At 43.2% G+C, this 22,866-nt stretch overlaps 1 protein-coding gene across 10 annotated transcripts in view; it reads right to left on the bottom strand.

The window, feature by feature from the left end:
- LOC137538200 (uncharacterized) overlaps positions 1 to 22,866 on the bottom strand; it is a 448,115-nt gene that overhangs the window by 49,471 nt on the left and 375,778 nt on the right. For 7 of the 10 annotated variants that reach the window (XR_011024708.1, XR_011024707.1, XM_068260237.1 and 4 more), the window contains 4 exons: positions 19,674 to 19,749; positions 18,052 to 18,111; positions 16,676 to 16,773; positions 2,369 to 2,519 (listed from right to left, as the gene is read on the bottom strand). Coding sequence is in view for 8 of the 10 variants with exons in the window: in XM_068260237.1 (XP_068116338.1) it covers positions 2,369 to 2,519; positions 16,676 to 16,773; positions 18,052 to 18,111; positions 19,674 to 19,749 (385 nt within the window). In the remaining 2 variants the exon portion in view is untranslated. The remainder of the gene's footprint in view (positions 1 to 2,368; positions 2,520 to 16,675; positions 16,774 to 18,051; positions 18,112 to 19,673; positions 19,750 to 22,866) is intronic. The other 3 variants (XM_068260239.1, XM_068260238.1, XM_068260236.1) reach the window with 2 other exon arrangements.

Consider the following 22,866-nt stretch of genomic DNA (forward strand, 5'->3'; position numbering starts at 1 on the left):
CAGGTACTAAATCCTCATATAGCTCTTTGCCAAATTGTATGCAAAAAAAAAAGTAAAAACTGTTGTGTTCACTAGTCACGAAGGCAAGATAACTGAAACTAGGTTTATTTACAGCCTTCAACTATCTACATTAAAGTGTTCCTCCGGACTAAAAATCTACTCAGCAGAACTGAAAAGGCTCGGTGTTTCTTTAACAGTTTCACAGCATCAGAACTTTGTTTTTCTTGCCAAAGCATAATTTGTAGCTGCATTTTTAGCTAAGCTCCACCCATCAAAGAAAAAAAAGCCCGGGCTTTTTTTCCCTGATGCTGTGCAGAGCATGATGGGATTTCCTATGTTGTTATTCACATTGCCTAGCAACTGGGAGAGGTGTTTAGGACACAGGACAGTTGGAACTGTCTCTCATGCTCCGTCACCTCCTTTCAACCAAAAAGATGGCTGCCATTATGAAATCACACATTTGCCTGTTCTTTTAAAACAGGGTGGGTAAGAGATTATAATACCTATCTAATTTAATTTACATATCTAATGTAACTTAATGACAGTATGTTTGTTTAGGCTGGAGTTCCTCTTTAAGCAATACTTTCCTCTGTCTCCACCATGTAGAGACAGGAACCAACAACCTACAACAGTACAGATAATCTTATCGGTTTTTATAAGTAGCATGGTGCCATCTACAGGCCAACTGTATGAACACCACAAAAAGTACCACAGTAAATTGGAAAGCTGTGAATGGGGTTTCTTCCTGCAACAACACAGGAAGTGGCGTACACCTACAACAACAGACTGCATAAATTATAGAAAAGGCTACAGTAACAAAATCAGCAGCGGAATATATATCTGGAGCTACTTAAAAAGTTTCTGTGAAGAAAGGTTTCAAAAGTTCCGTTCACCTTTAAATTATTTCCTTACTTCTGAACCAGCAGAAACAGATATAAGGATCGCAGTGAAATACCTTTTTTTTTGCCTACTATTACTATAGAAACTCTATTGCTGGATCCTCCTTGTCACCATAGCAACCCATTTTTGGCAGAATGGAACAGATGCTGTCTATGAAGTCTAACATATTATGAAAACACTAAATGCAGTAGGAAAATAAAATGAAGAAAAAAAAAAGAATTGGACCTCAGGCATAGTTCTGTCTTCCAAGTTTCTACAGCTGATGAGAAAACTAAATGGAGAATATTTTAACTTCTTCATGAGCCCTTATTAATGCAAAAGTATATACATATACGAGAAGTGGCAAAAAAAAAACAAGTGCAAGGCTGCATAGTACAACTCCTTAAAACCCTACTTTTAACATTCCTTCTCATAAATTACACTGGGGCTAATTACAATTGGTTCTTTACAAGTATGGTTTTATTTTCTTTTGAGTTTACTCAAGATCTTCCTCAGTCTTGTTCTTCTGGTATTTCCAGGTAGTAGAATAGTTAGTATTAGAGGATAGAGATAGTCAAAAAGTAAGATGCAAATAATGGCAACTTGCATGCAAACTCTGAGAAGTTTTAAATGGCACAATCCCAAGCTGCAGGCAATTCAAATAAAATTTGCATGTGAGTTGGAATTATTTGCGTCTCATTGACGATGTCTGTTGGAGAAGGCTGAAGGGTTTTGTTTAGGCAAACAGCAGTGATTATGGTTAGGGGTAGGCACAGAATTTTTAGATGAAAGATAGGGTTAGACCTAGGTTAGGTAGAGGTGAACCATTCATGTAGCAGCTCTAACAGGCCGGCATAAATGAAGAGTATCAAAAAGCAAAAGACTGGTGGAGGGGCATAAAAAGGATGCCAGGTAACTGGTATTAGTTTAAAAGAAATAAATATTACAGTCTCTATATCCCTTTCACTTCAATTGTCCTTTAAGGGCCTGAGCAAACTGACGCAGTTGTGTCCGCTTTTCCGTTACACATCAATGTTAGAGATACTGAAAGCCGGACAGAAGCGGATTCAACTGCATCAGTGGGCTCAGGCCCTAAAGGAAATAAACAAGGCAGCCCCCATGTACCTCTCAATATAGGCTCACTGTAAAAAAACCCATTTTTTATTCCTTTGATACAACATTAATGGCTCATTAACTAGTGTTACTATGAGTCCTCTACCATAGGACTGGTCATGCATGGTGATGGAATCAATCAATTCTGTGCTCAACTGGCTTAGCTGCCAAGGATTTGAATGTTTTCCATCTTCCTTTCTATTCCATGCTAGCTGTGAAAATGAAGGGATTCATCATTATGAAAATAGTTTTGATCAAAAACATCAAAAACAGTAGGAATGACTCCTTAAAAAATGCCAAAAACAACCACTTATAGCGTACAACAAATGGTAATGTGTATTGAAAGCTTAAGCGAGCTGCCAACTTTACTGCTAACCTTCTGGAGAGAAGCCGTTGCTGAGGATGTCCATCAGTGGCTGCAGCTGTCCCCGTCTGTCGCAGTAATACAGTCTCTGGTACACATCAGGGTCATGCAGTTTGGCAGTATATGTTTTGATTTCTTCAATCGCTTGCTGTGACAGAGCAGTCTGCCAATAGAAACACATCTAGATTCAACCAGTTCTGTGCAGGGAGGAGGAAGCTTTAGGGCTCGTTTCCACTATCGCGAATCCGCATGCGTCCAACGCATGCGGATTCGCACATGGTATGCAAGTGGATGGGCCTGTTTCCACTGTTGCATTGGTGATGTGCGTTTTTTTGAGCGGTGAAAAAACGCACAAAAGAGCCAACGAATTCGCCTGAGAGTGGAATGCATGCGAATCGCATGCAATGTATTTAATAGAGAAATCGCATGCGTTTTCCCCATGCGGTTTTTGCCGCAAATTCGCATAGGTACCGATGTAAATTCACACAGGCAGTGACATGGTTAAAATCGCATATACCCTCACCTATGCGAATTCGCATGCGAATTCGCGGCAAAAAACCGCATGGGGAATCGCATTCGTATGCGATTTCATCAGCGGTGGAATCCAGGCGATTCCGCACCGCAACAGTGGAAACGAGCCCTCAAGGGGGCCATTAGCGATTTAATGATTTCAGATCGCAGAAGTAATCCAAAAAACTGATTACATTAATCTGATCCAAATGGATAGCGGGAATTCGGCCACTAATGGGCATGACTGATAATTTATGATCGATTTCAAGCGATTGCTCAACCACAGGATTGTACACCTGTAGTGTTAGTTTCCACCATAGGTTGCACTTGCGGCATAAAAACGCAATGCTTTGAGCACATTTTTTGTATGTACTGCAAACCACATTTGTGTTGCATTCTTGCAAGTCTTGCACATTTTTATTTACTTATGTGTTTTGTTTGCGTTTTGCAGAGGAGATATCAATACCGTACAGGAATGATATTTGTATTTTAATGTTGAGGGTTTTAAAAGATAACTAAAGTGAGAAGAATATGGAGGCCACCATATATATATATTTACTTTTAAACAATACCAGTTGCCTGGCAGCTCTGCTGATCTATTTGGCAGCAGTAGCATCTAAGTAACACCAGAAACAAGCATGCAGCTAATCTTGTCAGATCGGACAATAATGTCAAAAACACCTGATCTGCATGTGCTTGTTCAGGGTCTATGGCTAAAAGTATTAGAGGCCGAGGATCAGCAGGATAGCCAGGTAACTGGTATTACTTAAAAGCAAATAAATATGGCAGCCTCCATATCCCTTTTGCTTCAGTTGTCCTTTAACTCATTGAGGACCGTACTGGACTCTGGGCTTTTTTTTATTCTTAAAGAGACTCCGTAACAAAAATTGCATCCTGTTTTTTATCATCCTACAAGTTCCAAAAGCTATTCTAATGTGTTCTGGCTTACTGCAGCACTTTATACTATCACTGTCTCTGTAATAAATCAATGTATCTTTCCCCTGTCAGACTTGTCGGCCTGTGTCTGGAAGGCTGCCAAGTTCTTCAGTGTTGTGGTTCTGCTATGAACTCCCCCTTCCAGGCCCCTCTCTGCACACTGCCTGTGTATTATTTAGATTAGAGCAGCTTCTCTCTTATCTTTTACAAGCTGGATAAATCGTCCTCTGAGCTGGCTGGGCTTTCACATACTGAGGAATTACAAACAAGGGCAAAGCTGTTTGCAGGAAGAAAAGAGCAGCCTGAAACTTCAGTGCATGAGAAAAGGGGGAAAGAAACACACAAATGATCTCTTGAGATTCAAAAGGAATGCTGTATACAGCCTGCTTGTGTATGGATGTATTTTCTATGTGTGGACATACTGTACATCAACCTACTTCCTGTTTTGGTGGCCATTTTGTTTGTTTACAAACAAACTTTTTAAAACTGTTTTTAACCACTTTTAATGCGGCGAGGAGCGGCGAAATTGTGACAGAGGGTAATAGGAGATGTCCCCTAACGCACTGGTATGTTTACTTTTGAGCGATTTTAACAATACAGATTCTCTTTAAACTTCCTGATCACTGTGATTGACTCACAGTTATCAGGAGCTAATAAAAAATGGCTTCTGACCGAGTTATGGAGCTCAGCTGTCTTTAGGCAGCAGAGTTTCGAGTGGACGGAAATGCACTATTCTGTCCCGTGCTCTGGATCGGGTGGTGTTAGAACTATGTTGCATCAGGCTTAGACAGGCACAAGTACGGCGTAGTTTTAACTGCATGTGGTCCTGAACTGGTGTCAAAGGCACTTCCACTGACTATAGCTGTAGTGCAGAAAGCATAACAATGCAACATATACTACACTGATGGTTTTAAAAAATGCTTTCAATAGTACTGAAAATAGTGTTTCTGCTTCTAAAATACTGAGTGCCTTTGGGTGCTTTTAGAAGCCATTTCAGAGCTTTTTGACACCTTCTGCTATGTTAAAGTGGACCTGAACTCTTGCGCAGGGAAGAAGGAAAACAGAGAGAAATGCACCCTGCATCTATTTAGAGAGTTTAGCCTGTTTATTCCCCCTCATCTGTGTCTATTCAGAAGTTGTAATTTGATTGTTCCCTGTGTCACCTGACTGCCATGGCAAGTAAGCAGAAGCTCATTTGAAAGCACAGGATGTTAACAATATGTCTGCTTCCATGAAAGCAGGAAGTGGAAACAGTGCAGATTTATTGTAAGATTTGTATCAGCTTTAACAAAGAAATGTTTTTCTTTAAAGGTAATTATGCTGTTGCGTTTTGAGTTCAGGTCCTCTTTAAGGTTCCCTTTACCATGATAAGTAGCTTTCATAGGTAGAGACTATACATCATTTTATCATTGGTAACATAGCACCATTGCCCTCAAAGCAAATGTAAATCAACAGTTTCTCTACTTATCCCCTAATTAATTCAAATATGTATATTGACCAGCTGGCTAGAGAGAGTGTTGAAAACTTCTTTACTGTAGCTAGCAATATTTGACTAACAAAAACATTTGTAGCAAGTATGCATTATGAATGCTATTCCTACTGAAAACCCAGTCCGATTAAATTACTTTTGTAATAATTTCCTATAAGAGCATAGTTAATGACTTCAACACATCTCAGTAATGCTTACATGTAAAAATATATTTTTACCTTTAAGAAATCAAATTTACAGCTTTGCCCCAACCCTCCTCGCCAATCCCCCCCCCCCCCCCCCCCAAAATGCTATTATTGTCTTACAGAAAAGTCATCATACTGAACAACTAGTGAGCAACCAGCGCCACTTTAAGGTAAGCTAGAAAAATAACACGTAAGCAGTTATAAAGTTGTAACTGAAGAATTACTTTATTACAATAGTAAATGTGGGTTCAAATCCACTTTAACAGATAGTGAAAAAAAAATCTACATGACACAGTGGAAGGTATCAAATAAAGCAAAAAAAACCTGGGTGTTTTAAAGTGGTAGATATCACTAAAGCAGCAAAGATATAACTAACAAGCACATGCTTTCATTAAAATATAAAACAATGACATGAAATTGTACCCATCTATTTAGGTCTGTATCTTGCAACTGCTGTTCCCACAGACGTGTTGATTAACATTTGTTCTAAAGAAACCAGCATCACCTTAATCAAGTGAATAAGTATGACATTGTCCATGACCAGTCACAGTAAGGCTGCGTCCACACTAGGTCCGGAAACGTATCCGTGGCTGCGTTTTTCAAACCTGATGAAAAACGGAGACCCGGATACTAATGTTTAAAATAGCAGCCAGCCTCACCCAAGTAAAAAACGGATCCGTCTGCGTTTGCGGGGATCCGTTTTCAAAACCTGAACGGAAGGTCCGGACCTGCTGCATTTTCACGCAACGGATCAGGACCACGGATACACGCAGGGGTAGTGAAAGCAATGAGAAAACGTATCTCCAGCTCCACATGCAAAAAACGGATGTGAAAACGGATAGCCTGAGCTTTATGATTGGCCCAAAAAATCCTCCCACTCCTTCCTAATGATAGAGACGTTTTCTGTCAGGGAAAAACCTGAACGGAAACTGATGCAAAACTGATGCACTTTCATCAGTTTGCAGTACGGTGGTACTTCCCCTAATCTTCCCCGGATCCGGACTGCAGTGTCCGTCCTGCATCTGTGTCTAGTGTGGACCTAGCCTAATATGGGTATAAATGTAACAGGATGCTTGCTGCAGTGCCATAGTGTTTAATATGATCCCTAGTATTTGCATAAACAGGAGCAGTATGCCATCACATGAATGCTATCAGCAACAATAACTCATTAACTAGACGGAAGTACACAAATCAGTGCTACAAAATACAAATTAAAGTGGTCTGAAACTCTAACATAACATTCAACAAAAATCTATTTTCCTACTTTGTATTACCCATTAAGTTACCCAATTTGCTTTTGTGCACAAGTAATATTGTCTGTTAACAAATTACAAGTTCCCAAAGTACAGTTTATCTGCTCTGAAAGCTGCCATTGCATTTTATTCAAGCTGCTTTTTTATTATATATTACAATCTTCTAGTGAGCTGTTCTGAACTGTGTGCATGCTTGAAGCAGAGAGAGCTTCACAGAGAGCTCATTTTCAGTTGTTACACACAATGTAACAACTGACAAATGTAAAAAAAAAACACTAGTATCCTAAGCTGAATGATCTTTCCATGGCAGTACAAAGTGCTGTGTTTAACTGTTTAAATGCTGTTCTGCTACTTTTTTATTTTTATTAGTAGCTTTAAAGCTGTAAAGAATCTTTTAGAGCAGCCCTGTCCAACTGGCAGCCCGCGGGCCGCATCCGGCCCGCCAGGCCTCCTGTTGCGGCCCGCTCCTCTCCCGAGATGCAGGCATGGCGTGCGCTATGGGCGCCATGCCTGCTCCCTCTTGTGTGGCCTCTCCTGTGTCCCCGCTGCCTCACAGCTCAGCTCAGACCTCACAGATCGCGGCGACAGGAGGCAGACAGAGCGCGCGCATAACACCCGCACGGAGTACGTCACATACGGAAGTGAAATCAATCACTTCCGCATGTGACGTTCTGCCGCGCGGGTGTTATGCGCGTGCTCTGCTTGTTTCAGTCGCCGCGATCTGTGAGGTCCTAGCTGCAGCGGAGCACAGGAGCGAGGCAATGGACGCTGACTGGGGGAAAACCTGTCACTGGGGGGGCACCTGTCACTTACTGGGGGGCACCTGTCACTATCTAACTGGGGGGGGGGCACCTGTCACTCTAACTGGGGGGGCACCTGTCACTCTAACTGGGGGGGCACCTGTCACTCTAACTGGGGGGGGCAACCTGTCACTCTAACTGGGGGGGCACCTGTCACTCTAACTGGGGGGGAACCTGTCACTCTAACTGGGGGGGAACCTGTCACTCTAACTGGGGAAGGCACCTGTCACTCTAACTGGGGGGGGGGCACCTGTCACTATCTAACTGGGGGGGGGGGGCACCTGTCACTAACTGGGGGGCACCTGTCACTCTAACTGGGGGGGCACCTGTCACTATCTAACTGGGGGGGCACCTGTCACTATCTAACTGGGGGGGAAACCAGTCACTAACTAGGGGGGGACCTGTCACTAACTGGGGGGGGACCTGTCACTATGTGACTGGGGGGGGGCACCTGTCACTATCTAACTGGGGGGGCACCTGTCACTATCTAACTGGGGGGGCACCTGTCACTATCTAACTGGGGGGACACCTGTCACTAACTGGGGGGACACCTGTCACTAACTGGGGGGACACCTGTCACTATCTAACTGGGGGGGCACCTGTCACTATCTAACTGGGGGGACACCTGTCACTAACTGGGGGGACACCTGTCACTAACTGGGGGGACACCTGTCACTATCTAACTGGGGGGACACCTGTCACTATCTAACTGGGGGGACACCTGTCACTATGTAACTGGGGGGGGCACCTGTCACTATCTAACTGGGGGGACACCTGTCACTAACTGGGGGGACACCTGTCATTATCTAACTGGGGGGGGCACCTGTCACTTACTGGGGGGACACCTGTCACTATCTAACTGGGGGGACACCTGTCACTATCTAACTGGGGGGACACCTGTCACTATCTAACTGGGGGGGCACCTGTTACTACCTCATCCGGCCACACCACAGCATCACCGCCAGCCCGGCCACAGCAGCACCGCAAGGCCATTCAGCCCACACATCATCACCAATCTGGCCGAAAACACTATTGCCAGGCCACCCAGACACAGCAGCCAGAGAGGAGAATAAAGAAGCCAGGTGAGAGGTGTCTACCATATTAAAGGGGCATTCTGCCTATTTATGTGAAATGCTCTCTATTTATGTGCCTCATAACTGCTGAATTTGTTGTGTTGGGGGCCTCATGATTGCTGAATTTGTCTTGTTGGGGGCCTCATTTGTTGGGGGCATCACGATTGCTGAATTTGCCTTGTTGGGGGCCTCAAGATTGCTGATTTTGTCTTGTTGGGAGCCTCATGATTTGTTGGGGGCCTCATGATTGCTGAATTTGTCTTGTTGGGGGCCTCATGATTGCTGAATTTGTCTTGTTGGGGGTCACATGATTGCGAACTGCGAGACTATGGAAAAGCTGAATCATCATCATGAGACAATAGCATTAAACCTTTTTTAGCTTTTTAAAACGGAAAATAAAACTGGGAATACATTTTTCAGGAGTAGGATGGATGAAATTGTTTATCTTCAGAGTTTATTTTCAACTTGGATTTTCCATAATGTTCATGTATGAGTTAAAACGTTTGTATGTAGTTTAAAATGCTGTTGCCACTTTGCGATAGATAAGTGACTTTTGGGTTGCAGTTTGGGCACTCGGCTTCCAAAAGGTTCACCACCACTGTCCTAATCTAATGTCCTACATTGCTAAGTTCATGTAAATTTGTCTCCACCCGTGGCCACACCCGCATTCTGGACCATGGCCACACCCAGTTTTCGGCGCGGCCTTGTGTTTTCTGGCACTTGTGAAAAGTGCTGCCAATCTAACTGTCCTTTAATTGCATTTTTTCGGGGGGGGGGGGGGGGGGGGGGGGGGATGGGGTGTCTGCGGCTCTAGCAAGAACCTTCGGCCCTCCACCATGGGGTCTGAAAAAAAAATGGCCCTCCATGCCCATGAAGATGGACAGCACTGTTTTAGAGCAAAGAAGATATGCTGAGTTTCATACCACTTTCAGAATATGCCTTGGGCTTCATGTGCAACATTTCAGTATAGCAAGCATCCAGTCATTCGCACACCAGGCACCCAGTACCAGAAATATTATCAGCTTCTATGCAGATACGTATCAAAATGTAAAGAGAACACTAATTGGGAGGGATATGGAGACTGCCATACGTACTTCCATCAATTCCAGTTGCCTGGCTGTCCTGCTGATCTTTCTGCAATCAGTAGTGCCTGAATCACACACCTAAAACAAGCATGTGGCTAATATGGTCAGACTTCAGTCTGAGAACATCTGATCTGCATGCTTACTCAGGGTCTCTGGATTAAAGAGGCAGAGACTCAGCAGGACAGCCCAGCAATGTAAATTGTTTATAAGGAAATATACAGGATCTTCTCAAAAAATTAGCATATTGTGATAAAGTTCATTATTTTCTGTAATGTACTGATAAACATTAGACTTTCATATATTTTAGATTCAAATACACACAACTGAAGTAGTTCAAGCCTTTTATTGTTTTAATATTGATGAATTTGGCATACAGCTCATAAAAACCCAAAATTCCTATCTCAAAAAATTAGCATATTTCATCCGACCAATAAAAGAAAAGTGTTTTAAAAACAAAAAAGTCAACCTTCAAATAATTATGTTCAGTTATGCACTCAATACTTGGTCGGGAATCCTTTTGCAGAAATGACTGCTTCAATGCGATGTGGCATAGAGACAATCAGCCTGTGGCACTGCTCAGGTGTTATGGAGGCCCAGGATGCTTCGATAGCGGCCTTAAGCTCATCCAGAGTGTTGAGTCTTGCGTCTCTCAACTTTCTCTTCACAATATCCCACAGATTCTCTATAGGGTTCAGGTCAGGAGAGTTGGCAGCCCAATTGAGCACAGTAATACCATGGTCAGTAAACCATTTACCAGTGGTTTTGGCACTGTGAGCAGGTGCCAGGTCGTGCTGAAAAATGAAATCTTCATCTCCATAAAGCTTTTCAGCAGATGGAAGCATGAACCCACTTTCGAACCAGAAACAGCGGCAGAAGCGCCTGACCTGGGCTACAGAGAAGCAGCACTGGACTGTTGCTCAGTGATCCAAAGTACTTTTTTCCGATGAAAGCAACTTTTACATGTCATTCGGAAATCAAGGTGCCAGAGTCTGGAGGAAGACTGGGGAGAGGGAAATGCCAAAATGCCTGAAGTCCAGTGTCAAGTACCCGCAGTCAGTGATGGTCTGGGGTGCCATGTCAGCTGCTGGTGTTGGTCCACTGTGTTTTATCAAGGGCAGGGTCAATGCAGCTAGCTATCAGGAGATTTTGGAGCACTTCATGCTTCCATCTGCTGAAAAGCTTTATGGAGATGAAGATTTCATTTTTCAGCACGACCTGGCACCTGCTCACAGTGCCAAAACCACTGGTAAATGGTTTACTGACCATGGTATTACTGTGCTCAATTGGCCTGCCAACTCTCCTGACCTGAACCCCATAGAGAATATGTGGGATATTGTGAAGATAAAGTTGAGAGACGCAAGACCCAACACTCTGGATGAGCTTAAGGCCGCTATTGAAGCATCCTGGGCCTCCATAACACCTGAGCAGTGCCACAGGCTGATTGCCTCCATGCCACGCCGCATTGAAGCAGTCATTTCTGCAAAAGGATTCCCAACTAAGTATTGAATGCATAACTGAACATAATTATTTGAAGGTTTACTTTTTTTGTTTTAAAAACACTTTTCTTTTATTGGTCGGATGAAATATGCTAATTTTTTGAGATAGGAATTTTGAGTTTTCATGAGCTGTATGCCAAAATCATCAATATTAAAACAATAAAAGGCTTGGACTACTTCAGTTGTGTGTATTTGAATCTAAAATATATGAAAGTTTAATGTTTATCAGTACATTACAAAAAATAATGAACTTTATCACAATATGCTAATTTTTTGAGAAGATCCTGTATATGTCAGCTACCATATCACCCTCACTTCAGTTTCCCTTTAAAGGGAACCTAAACTGAGAAGTATATGGATTTAAAATAATACTAGACTCTTCTGCTAATACTGTGTCTCTAATACTTTTAGCCACATCCCCTCAACAAGCATACAGATCAGGTGCTCTGACTGAAGTCAGACTGGATTAGCTACATGCTTGTTTCAGGTGTGTGATTCAGCCACTACTGCAGCTAAAGAGATCAGCAGGGCTGCCAAGCAACTTGCATTGTTTAAAAGAAAACATCCATATCCCACTCAGTTAAGATTCCCTTTAAAGAGACTCCGTAACAAAAATTGCATCCTGTTTTTTATCATCCTACAAGTTCCAAAAGCTATTCTAATGTGTTCTGGCTTACTGCAGCACGTTCTACTATCACCATCTCTGTAATAAATCAACTTATCTCTCTCTTGTCAGACTTGTCAGGCCTGTGTCTGGAAGGCTGCCAAGTTCTTCAGTGTTGTGGTTCTGCTATGAACTCCCCCTTCCAGGCCCCTCTCTGCACACTGCCTGTGTGATATTTAGATTAGAGCAGCTTCTCTCTGCTCTCTTATCTTTTACAAGCTGGATAAATCGTCCTCTGAGCTGGCTGGGCTTTCACATACTGAGGAATTACAAACAAGGGCAAAGCTGTTTGCAGGAAGAAAAGAGCAGCCTGAAACTTCAGTGCATGGGGGAAAGAAACACACAAATGATCTCTTGAGATTCAAAAGGAATGCTGTATACAGCCTGCTTGTGTATGGATGTATTTTCTATGTGTGGACATACTGTACATCAACCTACTTCCTGTTTTGGTGGCCATTTTGTTTGTTTATAAACAAACTTTTTAAAACTGTTTTTAACCACTTTTAATGCGGGGAGGAGCGGCGAAATTGTGTCAGAGGGTAATAGGAGATGTCCCCTAACGCATTGGTATGTTTACTTTTGTGCGATTTTAACAATACAGATTCTCTTTAAGGTGTTAGCAAATCCAGGAAAGAGTTTGGTTACAGGGAGTTGACTGTGAACATCTCTGGGTCTATAAGAAATAAGAAAGGGCCAGTCTTTATCAGTTAGGGTTGGAGGAAAGCATCAAATAAGAATAAGGTTAATAGTAGATCAAGACGTAGCTTAACCTCCTTGGCGGTATGGATGAGCTCAGCTTGTCCATAACCGCCGGAGGGTGCCGCTCAGGCCCTGCTGAGCCGATTTTAATAATTTCTTTTTAAAAACATGCAGCTAGCACTTTGCTAGCTGCGTGTGATTTACGATCGCCGCTGCTCGCCGCCGATCCGCCACTACCCGACGCGTAACACGGCGCCCCCCCCCCCCCCCCGGGTCCAAGACGTCACTCCGTTCGTTGCCATGGCGACGGGGGAAGCCCTAAAGGAAATCGTTCAGAACGGGATTTCCGGACAGGTCTTCGCGCCGGCGGCGATCGGAGGGGTGGGAGGGAATCTGCAGGGAGGGGGGAATCATGTAGCTAGCGCTAGGCTAGCTACATGATTTAAAAAAAAATAGTTCAAAAAATAGTGGGCAGCAGACACCCTGGTGAAATCAATAGAACGCCAGGGTGGTTAACCAGGCCCCTTTAGGACCAGAGAGTGCTGGTACAACAAAACAGCGCTAACCGATCAATCCCCGCCCATAACCCGCCGCTCTCACCGGTTACGCCGTTCTCTCATCGCCGCAGGTCCTTCTCTCTGACGTTGCTGTGACGGCAGAGCTCTGTGCACCGGTCAGGAGCCACTTTCATTGGCTTCTGACCTAGTCCATCAATGTGATTGGCTCACAGTGATCACACGGTCAGGAGCCAATGAAAGCGTCTCCTGATCAGCTCACAGAGCTCTGCCATCATATAGACGGCAGGGCGAGTGAACTGCGGCAGGAAGAGAGTGGCACGATTGGCGGTAGCGGCGGGAGCATACGGCGTGCTAGCTGAAATCCTGTCAGAGCCACGCAGCCACCTGCAGGACATAGATCTCAACCAAAGCGGTACGCATGTAGTTAGTAGCAGTAATCTGAGGAACTGGAACTGGAACCCTAACTGGAAACCCATGGCCAAATTTCAGTACTTTTGCTCCTGGTCCCCTGGATCATTCATTTGCTTTAAAAAATGTGACATTTCCTAAGCCTAGCACAGCTGCCAAGAGATCAGGAGATCCCCGGTGGCCATCTTAATGATGTCACTGTACAAAGCCATTGATTTTTTCATTGATAGCACTTAGATTGCATTTTCATATTGTACTCAATTTGCTGATCACAAGAACATTTGCAAGATAATGGAAATCGCTGTGGCATTTTTACTAACAAGTTTTGATTTTTCTTTCCCAAACACAGACATGCTACATATTTTTTCTGGGTAAAGTCGATGGGAGCTTAAGAAAACTGCATACCAAACATAGTGCTATACGATTTGACTGTCTAAATTTGATTTTTGCTAATTAATCGCCAGAAAAATGCAAATGCAAACTCACCATGAAAACTCACAATTGCAAGCAAATCATGCTAAAGCACTCCCATTGACTTGTATTAAAATTGCAGTAAAATTGCCTCAAAGTTGCCATAATCTTGAATTTTCGAAAAATCACGATTGTGACATTTGTGCTCAGATTTCATTGCAATTTTAATGCATGTCAATGGGAGTGTGTTTTTAAAAACAAAATTGGATCAAATGGATCAAAAAGCGCTCTGCAGTGTGTCTCAGCTCTAAAGGGAACCTAAAGTGAGAGGGATATGGGGATTGACATATGTAGTGTTAAATGATTTATTTATTTATGTATTTATATAGCGCCGACATATTACGCAACGCTGTACTGAGTATTGTCTTGTCCCTAACTGTCCCTCTGAGGGGCTCAATCTAGTCCTTACCATAGTCGTATGTCTATATCATGTAGTGCATGTATCATAGTCTAGGGCTAATTTAGGGAGAAGCCAATTAACTTATCTGTATGTTTTGGGATGTGGGAGGAAACCAGAGTGCCCAGAGGAAACCCATGCAGACACGGGGAGAACATACAAACTCCTTGCAGATGTTGAACTGGCTGGGATTCAAACCGGGGACCCAGCGCTATAAGACGAAAGCGCTAACCACTACGCCAAAATCCTACTAATCCTCTGTTTCTAATAATGTTAGCCATAGACCCTGAACAAGCATGCAGATCAGATGTTCCTAACAAAAATATGGCAAGATTAACTCATGGTTGTTTCAGGTATGTGATTGAGACACTACTGATGCCAGAATGATCAGCAGGACTGCCAGACAGCTGGCATTGTTAACCACACTTTGCTACCATAAGAATTATTTTATTCTAAATGTATTTTAACAGGAAAAATAACAAAAATTAAAAGTCAGTTTTCGGCTATTATAGCTTTAAAGTAATACATGCTACCATAATTTAAACCTACACATTTTATTTGCCCATTAGTCCCGGTTATTGCAACATTTAAAATATTTCCCTATTAAAATGTATGGTGCCAATATGTTATTTGGAAATAAAGGTACATTTTCTCAGTTTTGCATCCATCACTAATTACAAGCCCATATTTTTAAAATGAACAGTAATATACACTCTTGACATACATATAAAAAAAAAGTTCAGTCCCTAAGGTAACTATTTATGTTTTTTATTTTAACTGTCATTTTTTTTTTAATGCAAAACTTTTATATGGGTAATTATGGGAGAGTGTGGGAGGTAAGGGGTTAATTTTGAATGTAAGTGTAGGTCTTTTATTAACCCTTCTGGCGGTCTATTAAAAACTGCCAGGGGGCAGCGCAACAGTTTTAAAAAAAAAAATTTAAATCATGTAGCGAGCCTAGGGCTCGCTACATGATAGCCGCTGTGCAGCGGCATCCCCCCACCCGCTTCGATCAGGAAATCCCGTTCAAAGAACAGGATTTCCTGGAGGGCTTCCCCCGTCGCCATGGCGACGGGCGGGATGACGTCATCCACCCCTCAGCGCTGCCTGGCGCTAATAGGCCAGGCTGCGCAAGGGGTCTAGGGGGGGGGGGGGCACGGGCGAATAGCGGCGCGGCACGGGCGGATAGCGGCTAATCGGCGTGCTCACCTGGTTACCGCCAGGAAGGTTAAGAAAAATGTATGTGGGTGTAATTTTACTATTTGGCCACTAGATGACCTTGCGCATTATTTCCTAACACGTCCACGCATTACAGGAAGTAATGCGTGGACGTGTTACTTCCTTAGGGCTGGTGCACACCAGAGCGGTTCTGGAGCGTTTTTTAAAACGCATGCAGGGGGAAAACCGCTTAGCTAATAAAAGTGAATGGGATGGTGCACACCGGAGCGGTCCGTTTTTTCCAGAAACGCAAACTCGGGGGCTGCAGCATTTTTTTTAGATTTCTGAGGCGTTTCAGCCTCAATGTTAAAGCATAGGAAAGTGGAAAACCCGCTCTGAAAAACGCTAGATCAGAGCGGTTTTCCAGGTGTTTTTGTTACAGAAGCTGTTCAGTAACAGCTTTTACTGTAACAATATTTGTAATCTGCTACACAAAAATGCTCCAAAAAAGTCTCTAAACATGCTTAGAATCGCTCTGAAATCTGCTTCAAAAACCTCTAGCGTTTTGAGGATCTGCTAGCGGTTTTTGGTGTGCACTGGGCCTCAGTTACAATTGCCGCAGGCATCTCATTGATGCCGGCTATCATTGACACGGGGACTTAGATCAAAGAATGGGAACAGCGTTTCCATTAATTTATCCCCTTTCTAACAGGCGGCAGCAAGAACGCGGTTAGGAGCGAGCACAGGAGCACGTGGTAGCCATCCGCCACAATAGAAACTTATCTATGTCCCTGGTCAGGAACTGAAGTCCTGCAGGACGTAGATAATCTGTCTAAAACCATAAAACCACATAAGTGGCTAAAAGGAAATATATATGACATCCTCCACATACCTCTTGCTTCATGTTCCCTTAAAAGCACACTTGAAGTGAGAGGAATATGAAGACTGACATATTTATTTCCTTTTAAATAATGCAAATTTCTTGGCTGTCCTGCTGATCATCTGTCTCTAATATGTTTATCCATAGACCATAACAAGCACCAAGATCAGGTACTGCAGCCAAAGAGATCACTAGAAATCCCATGGATACTTTACAAATGAAATCATGTGAAACTTTTACTTGGACAAACATTTCAGAATATAAAGTTCCATAGTTCCAGGGTGTAATTGTATTTACCATGACAGTTGCCTGTAGCTCCATCTCCTGGCCATCTAGTTCAATCTTCTCATTAGTATTTGGCTTTAAAGTCATAGTTTCCTCCTCCTTGTGCTCCCCTACATCAAACATTCACACACAAGTCAGAATTGTTATAAATAGTTAGTACTATGCAATTCCTATAACTTTTACACGCACTCATAGATTTTGTCTTTTTACAACAGAACTTTATAGAAAATTTCAGTGACACTAGCAAGAGAATCGAGAAGGGACTTGAAATTCCACTTTGTTGCAAACGCAGATCAACCTAGATAGATTGGTTATGTAGATTATTTTACATGGTTCCAATATTAATGCTTTCAGTTATATATAGTTCCCCATTTTGGCACCACAAAATCAATTGCAACTTCCATGCTAGGCAATCCACAAGATGTCATTGCTCATAAGTTGTATTCAATGACAAAAACAAAACAAAAAACAATTCCCTGGCTCCAAAATAATTTTGTCATCACAGCTACCAAGAAAAGACTTTTCTCTCCAGACCATCCAGGATATAAACAAGCAGCTGATCACCAAAAAGCAGCCCAACAGCAAACATACAATAGGCAGGGCATTCCCAATAAGCAAATTGTGAGCATGCTGGCAAAAGCATTTAAAGACCGTTTGTGGTGCTCTCTCTCTCCCCCCCCCCTGCAAAAAAAAATGTATAAGGCACCATTGTGCCCTCCGCAAAAACGCCATCCGCCCCCCCCCCCCCAAATCAGTATTATACTCGTCAGTATAAATAGCCGGATTTGATGCCCCCTATTTGCAGAGCAGTGAGCAGAGTGCAGAGGAGAAGTGACATACCTCTTTGGGTTGATCTACCCGCTCCATCTCTATGATTACAGTGCCCTCTACTGTGACATAACGCACGTGATAAGAGAGGGTGCTGTAGTCATGGATACGAGGAGGCCTATGCTATTCTGTATATTATCAGGGGGCGCCGATAATCCGATTGCTGCTCTGTACTTCAGGGAGACCACCGTGGATTTCCATAAGTCCTGCTGCCAACCCCCTTATCACTGGTCAACGAGACCAACCAGCCTCCTCTTGGCTACGTTCAGTTCCCCATTACAGCTATTTTTTTTTTTACCAAAGAGCCTTAAGCCCTAAATAAACACATTTCCACTGCATATGCGCTTGATCACGGCCCCAGGCAAATGTCACTTTGGGCATCCTTTAATACATTTGGTACCCACTCAAGACTTGATATTTACAATATTTATAGTTACGTATTTGGTTGAGCATTGTTTAATTTGAACTCTTATCATTTTAACCAAGAAACTTATGTAGTGCTTTAAATCACCTTAAAAAATACTAATAAAAAAAGAACAAATGCTTTAAAACTATCTTACCTAGCTGGGAGAAATGAATGTTCTGTAGTTTCTTGACCTGATGCTGAAGGAGTTCCTTTACTATTATAGACAAAAACAGGTTGCATGCAAATTGAATGAACAGCACTTTAACTGGCAAAGTGTCCACATTGTTCAAATACAGCTATAAGTTTTTTTTGTTTTTTTTTTTACATTTTCTCACTTTTGCCACAAAAGTACCAGCTACAGTCTAATTAGAAGATAGCTTAATTAAAGCACCACACCTTTCTTGTCTCCAATGTTATAGGAATCTCAAAGGTGGTCTGGTCCCAGGGAAAATTGACTGTACGCCTCTCTTATAGCTCTGCTCAATGTCATCATGTGCTGATTACAGCCACTTGGCTCTGTCCCTGCTTGCTGACAGATCGGGGAACGAAGGAATGTAAAGTTTTTACTCAGGGGCATAACTGCAAATCATGGCCCCACCAGCAAAGTTTTGATAGCCCTCTCCTAATGTTATGCAAAAAGTGAAGACACCACCATGACCCCACCAAACTTATGACATAGTGGCCATCATTACTCTGACCACCCCTAATAAGTATGGTCACCATAACACTCTTTCTTCACACACAGACTGTATAACTATGTTCCATAAATATGCCTATATAGTCCCCTCAGTAGTGCTAGTCTCCCCCTAGAAATGTCCTCCCCTCCGCATATAGCTTTGTGTTGGCCATGCAGAGCAGTGTACTTTTAGATACTATCTTGGCATACTTCGCAGTCCGTCTTCTCCTCCCTGCCTTATTTTCCCACTGGCCCCCTTCTCCTACAGTCTGCACTTGTGTAATGTAAGAGGAGTATTGACCAGAGGTTGATGTAAGGAGAAAGTAGCCTCCAGGAGAACAATGAAGAAGGGTGGAGGCCCCCAAAAATAAATATTTCTCAGAGTATACGATATAAAGACATAAGTTAATGCATGAGGTATCTTACCTCTCTAGATGAACCAACCCAGAAAAACAAGGGTTGAGATTAGGTAAGCTTTATTCAAGCACAATTAAAAAAGACAACACGTTTCTTGGGTCTCTGCCCACTTCTTCAGGTCAATAAAGTGCCTTAAAGGGAACCTTAACTGAACGGGGGGTAAAGAGTTTTACTTACCTGGGGCTATTACCAGCCCCCTGCAGCAGTCCTGTGCCCTCGGCGCCGCTCTGGAATCCTCCGGTCCCCCGCTGTCACTTAGTTTCGTTTTTGACGACTCACCAGTCGCCGGCCGCCATGCGTATTATTGGACGCATTCACCAATGCAATTAGCGCTATTGCGGACCGCAATGCGTACAAAAATACGCGTTGCCGCATTCCGCACGCGTAGATATGCGGCAACGCGTATTGCATTGGTGAATGCGTCCAATAATATGCATGGCGGCCGGCGACTGGTGAGTCGTCAAAAATGAAACTAAGTGACAGCGGGGGACCGGAGGATTCCAGAGCGGCGCCGAGGGCACAGGACTGCTGCAGGGGGCTGGTAATAGCCCCTGGTAAGTAAAACTCTTTACCCCCCGTTCAGTTAAGGTTCCCTTTAAGGAATTCAGTTTGCAGCGTGTTGACAGAATCGCAACAGTCTTTTTCCAGTTTGCCATTATAATAAAATAACTTTCAAAACTTACTCAGTATTGTTTTCTCCATTCTTTCCTTTTCTAAAACAGCCTTAAGTTTTTGAATCTCCATTTCCTGTGATGCCACCTGCAATATTTAAAACTTATTTAAAGAGGATATAAAGAAAGAATTAAAAGTACCCCCCTACCTCTCGTGTCCCTTCCTTTCCCTCTAGATTGTAAGCCTTTGGGCAGGGTCCTCCTCCTTTTGTGTCCTACCTGATCATGCACCTCCATTACTGTGAACCCATGCTATGCATTTGAGTGAACCTAACTTGCCTAATCTCCATGCTCCCCTCCAGTGACTAAGCATTACCTGGTACTCATACAGTGCTGTGTGATCTGGTTTTTCTTGTATTCCTGTATTGTCATATTGCTGTATGTCACCCCTAAATATTGTCTGTAACCTATATTAATGTCCAGCGCTGCGTAATATGTTGGCGCTTTATAAATACAATAAATACATAAATAAAGTAGTAATTAATTTTTATGCTGGATACCAAGCAGTTTAAACCCTTCTTCTTCTTTTTTTTTTTGTGGCCCTGGGCTTCCGGTACCTCTTCCTGCCTGAATCTATACAATCTATATTTTTTGGATGCTGCTAAACTCAGGGGTAATTATTGGCTTTAGGGAAACCCTGTAATTTCCAGAGGAGCATTGGATGGTCCACCAAAATCATTAAAATGTAGAAAAGGCCAAATCTTGCTTCTATTCAAAAAAAAAAGTCTATTATTAAATAGTCATTGCAAAACATCAGTAAAGAAATGGAAAAACATTATTTGTTTTTTGTCAGGGTGTTATTGCCCAGCCGGATGTGAGGGCACATATCACATCTACAAACTCAGCCACCCTAACATACATGCAGGGATCCCATCCATACACCGCAATAGAGTTTCCACTTAGCTCCGCAAAAATCAAAACTTGAAGTCACTTGCTCCTAGCATATTGTGCAAAGACCATTCCTCCTCGATACCAAAGTTTCAGATAAAAACCTGCTATCTGCCAGGGGTTCCTCAATGGTCGTGGGGGGTTAACACAGCTTGGGGCCAGAAAATCTTTAAGATTTCTAGCCCGCCTATAAATAAACTTTGGGCATTCAGGGATATGGGTCTTCAATACTGAGTCCTGTTGCAGGATACCTCAGTGTTTTTAAAAAATGCTTCAACTTGTCTGTATTGTCGACTATAGCCTGTTAAGAATGAGAAGACAATGTGGTTATCACTACGGGCCCGTGGTTCAAAAGTAAGGGCTCTATTAATTTTCCCAATTTGATCTCGCTGGTGGTAAATCATAGGTGGGTCATAGCCCTACTCAATAAACCTCTCCGCCAGTTTATCTGACTGAGAGTAGTAGTCATCCAAATGGGAACAGTTCCTCCGGATATGGAGGAACTGTCCCCTTGGAATCCCCCTAATCCAGTTAGGATGATGACAACTACTGACTGGAGTCCACAGATCACAACCAGTTTTATGGATTTTCAGATCCAAAAAGACAATAAGGTCAGTGCTGCTAGTAGCTGTGAGTACAATACCCACCTCATTTCTATTAAGTATGGCTATATAATCATCAAAGTCCTGCCTGGGGCCCTCCCACGTGATCATGAGGTCATCGAAGTAACGTGACCATTGTAAAATGGGCTGAGAGTACGGTCTACTCAGAATCTCCTCCTCCCACACAACCATAAAAATATTGGCAAAGCTGGGAGCGTACCCCACACCCATTGCGCAACCGCGCTTCTGCAGGTAGTATGCTCCCGCATACATATACGAAAAAAAGTGCCTGACTCAACCAACCACCTTAATTCTCACTGCCCGCACCTCAAAAGTTTTAGAGGGAGCAACACCTAAACAAAAAATAGTGTACAAATAGAGGAAAAAATAGGCCAGTTGCTCATAGGTATTGTGAAAAAGTTATAAATAGGCTTTAATGGACAGGGCCTGACGGCAGAGTACGGTCGACTGAAGACTGATCTGTCAGCGAGAGAGGAGCAGACCATTCAAGCCAGCATATCCTATTGTGACATTGTTCAGATTTCATATCTGTTTTTTTAAGATAGATACCTGCTGCCCGCAGTCCGTGATCGTAGGGAGCAGTGTGTCCCCCGACACCTGCACCCCGCAAAGAACCTGCAGGGCATGCTTAGTATCTCTTAATAGATGAGGAATCAGTGCCACAGCAGGCTGTAGCATATCTTCGAGGTACAGCCCAAGTCAATGTGTGACAGACCCCATCCCACTGATGATCGGACGACCGGGGGGTCTGTCAGACTTTTGTGGATCTTGGGCATCTGATAAATGACAAGTACACGTGGTGCACTAGGCAACAGGTATTCATACTCCCTGTCATTTAAAAAGCCTGCCCGAAGACCACCCTTGAGCAGTTCCCTCAATTCATCCAGATAGCGTCTAATCGGAGTGTACATGTAACTCGATAGGAGCTGCCTATCCCCATAGAATCTTATGGACCTAGGCATTTTCTAACTTAAATTGATAAATACCATCTTGTGGTAGTTAATATTATTGCTGTGTGCAATATGCGAAGTTTTATAGCACTGATTTATTTTTGTACATCGATTACATTGTATCATTGATAATGATGTCTTTATGATTTTACTTATATATATGCATTTTGATGTGAACGGCGCGATAGAGTGGGTGTCCCAGCAGCTCTATGTGCGCACGCCAGCCCTTAAAAACACGCCGCTCTCCTAGTTCCGCAGCCCCTGAAAAGTTGCCATAGCGACGAAACACGTAGGGCGGAGCAACGGAGCTGCGCAACGTCTGCCGTCACTGGACACGGTGATTGGTCAACGTGCCTACACTGTTTGATCTAGCGGCGGTCTCCGTGGGTTTGCAAGCTGGGGTAACGTTTTGTTAGCCGATCCATCTAGCGCATATAGCTGTTTGGTATCCCCCAGTCCTGCACAGCTGCCTGCCATTACTTGTATTTTAGGCTTTGCCTGTTTTGAAACATTTTTTAATAAACTAAGGGATTAATCCCTTTAGCACTTTTACGCTATATGAAGCTTTTTCTTTACCTGGAGGTAACAGCAACATCCTATCTGGGAAGCAAGCCAGAAGTGGTTGGCGCAGAGGTCCAGAGATTGACGGAGAGGCTGGGGAGGTGGCCTATACCCCTGAGGCGAAGTCGGGCCCACTTAGGCTGTACATTATAGTGAGTCTCTCTACATTGGGGGAGGTATAGC

This window comes from Hyperolius riggenbachi, chromosome 11 (genome assembly GCF_040937935.1).
Source record: "Hyperolius riggenbachi isolate aHypRig1 chromosome 11, aHypRig1.pri, whole genome shotgun sequence".
Taxonomy (NCBI): domain Eukaryota; kingdom Metazoa; phylum Chordata; class Amphibia; order Anura; family Hyperoliidae; genus Hyperolius; species Hyperolius riggenbachi.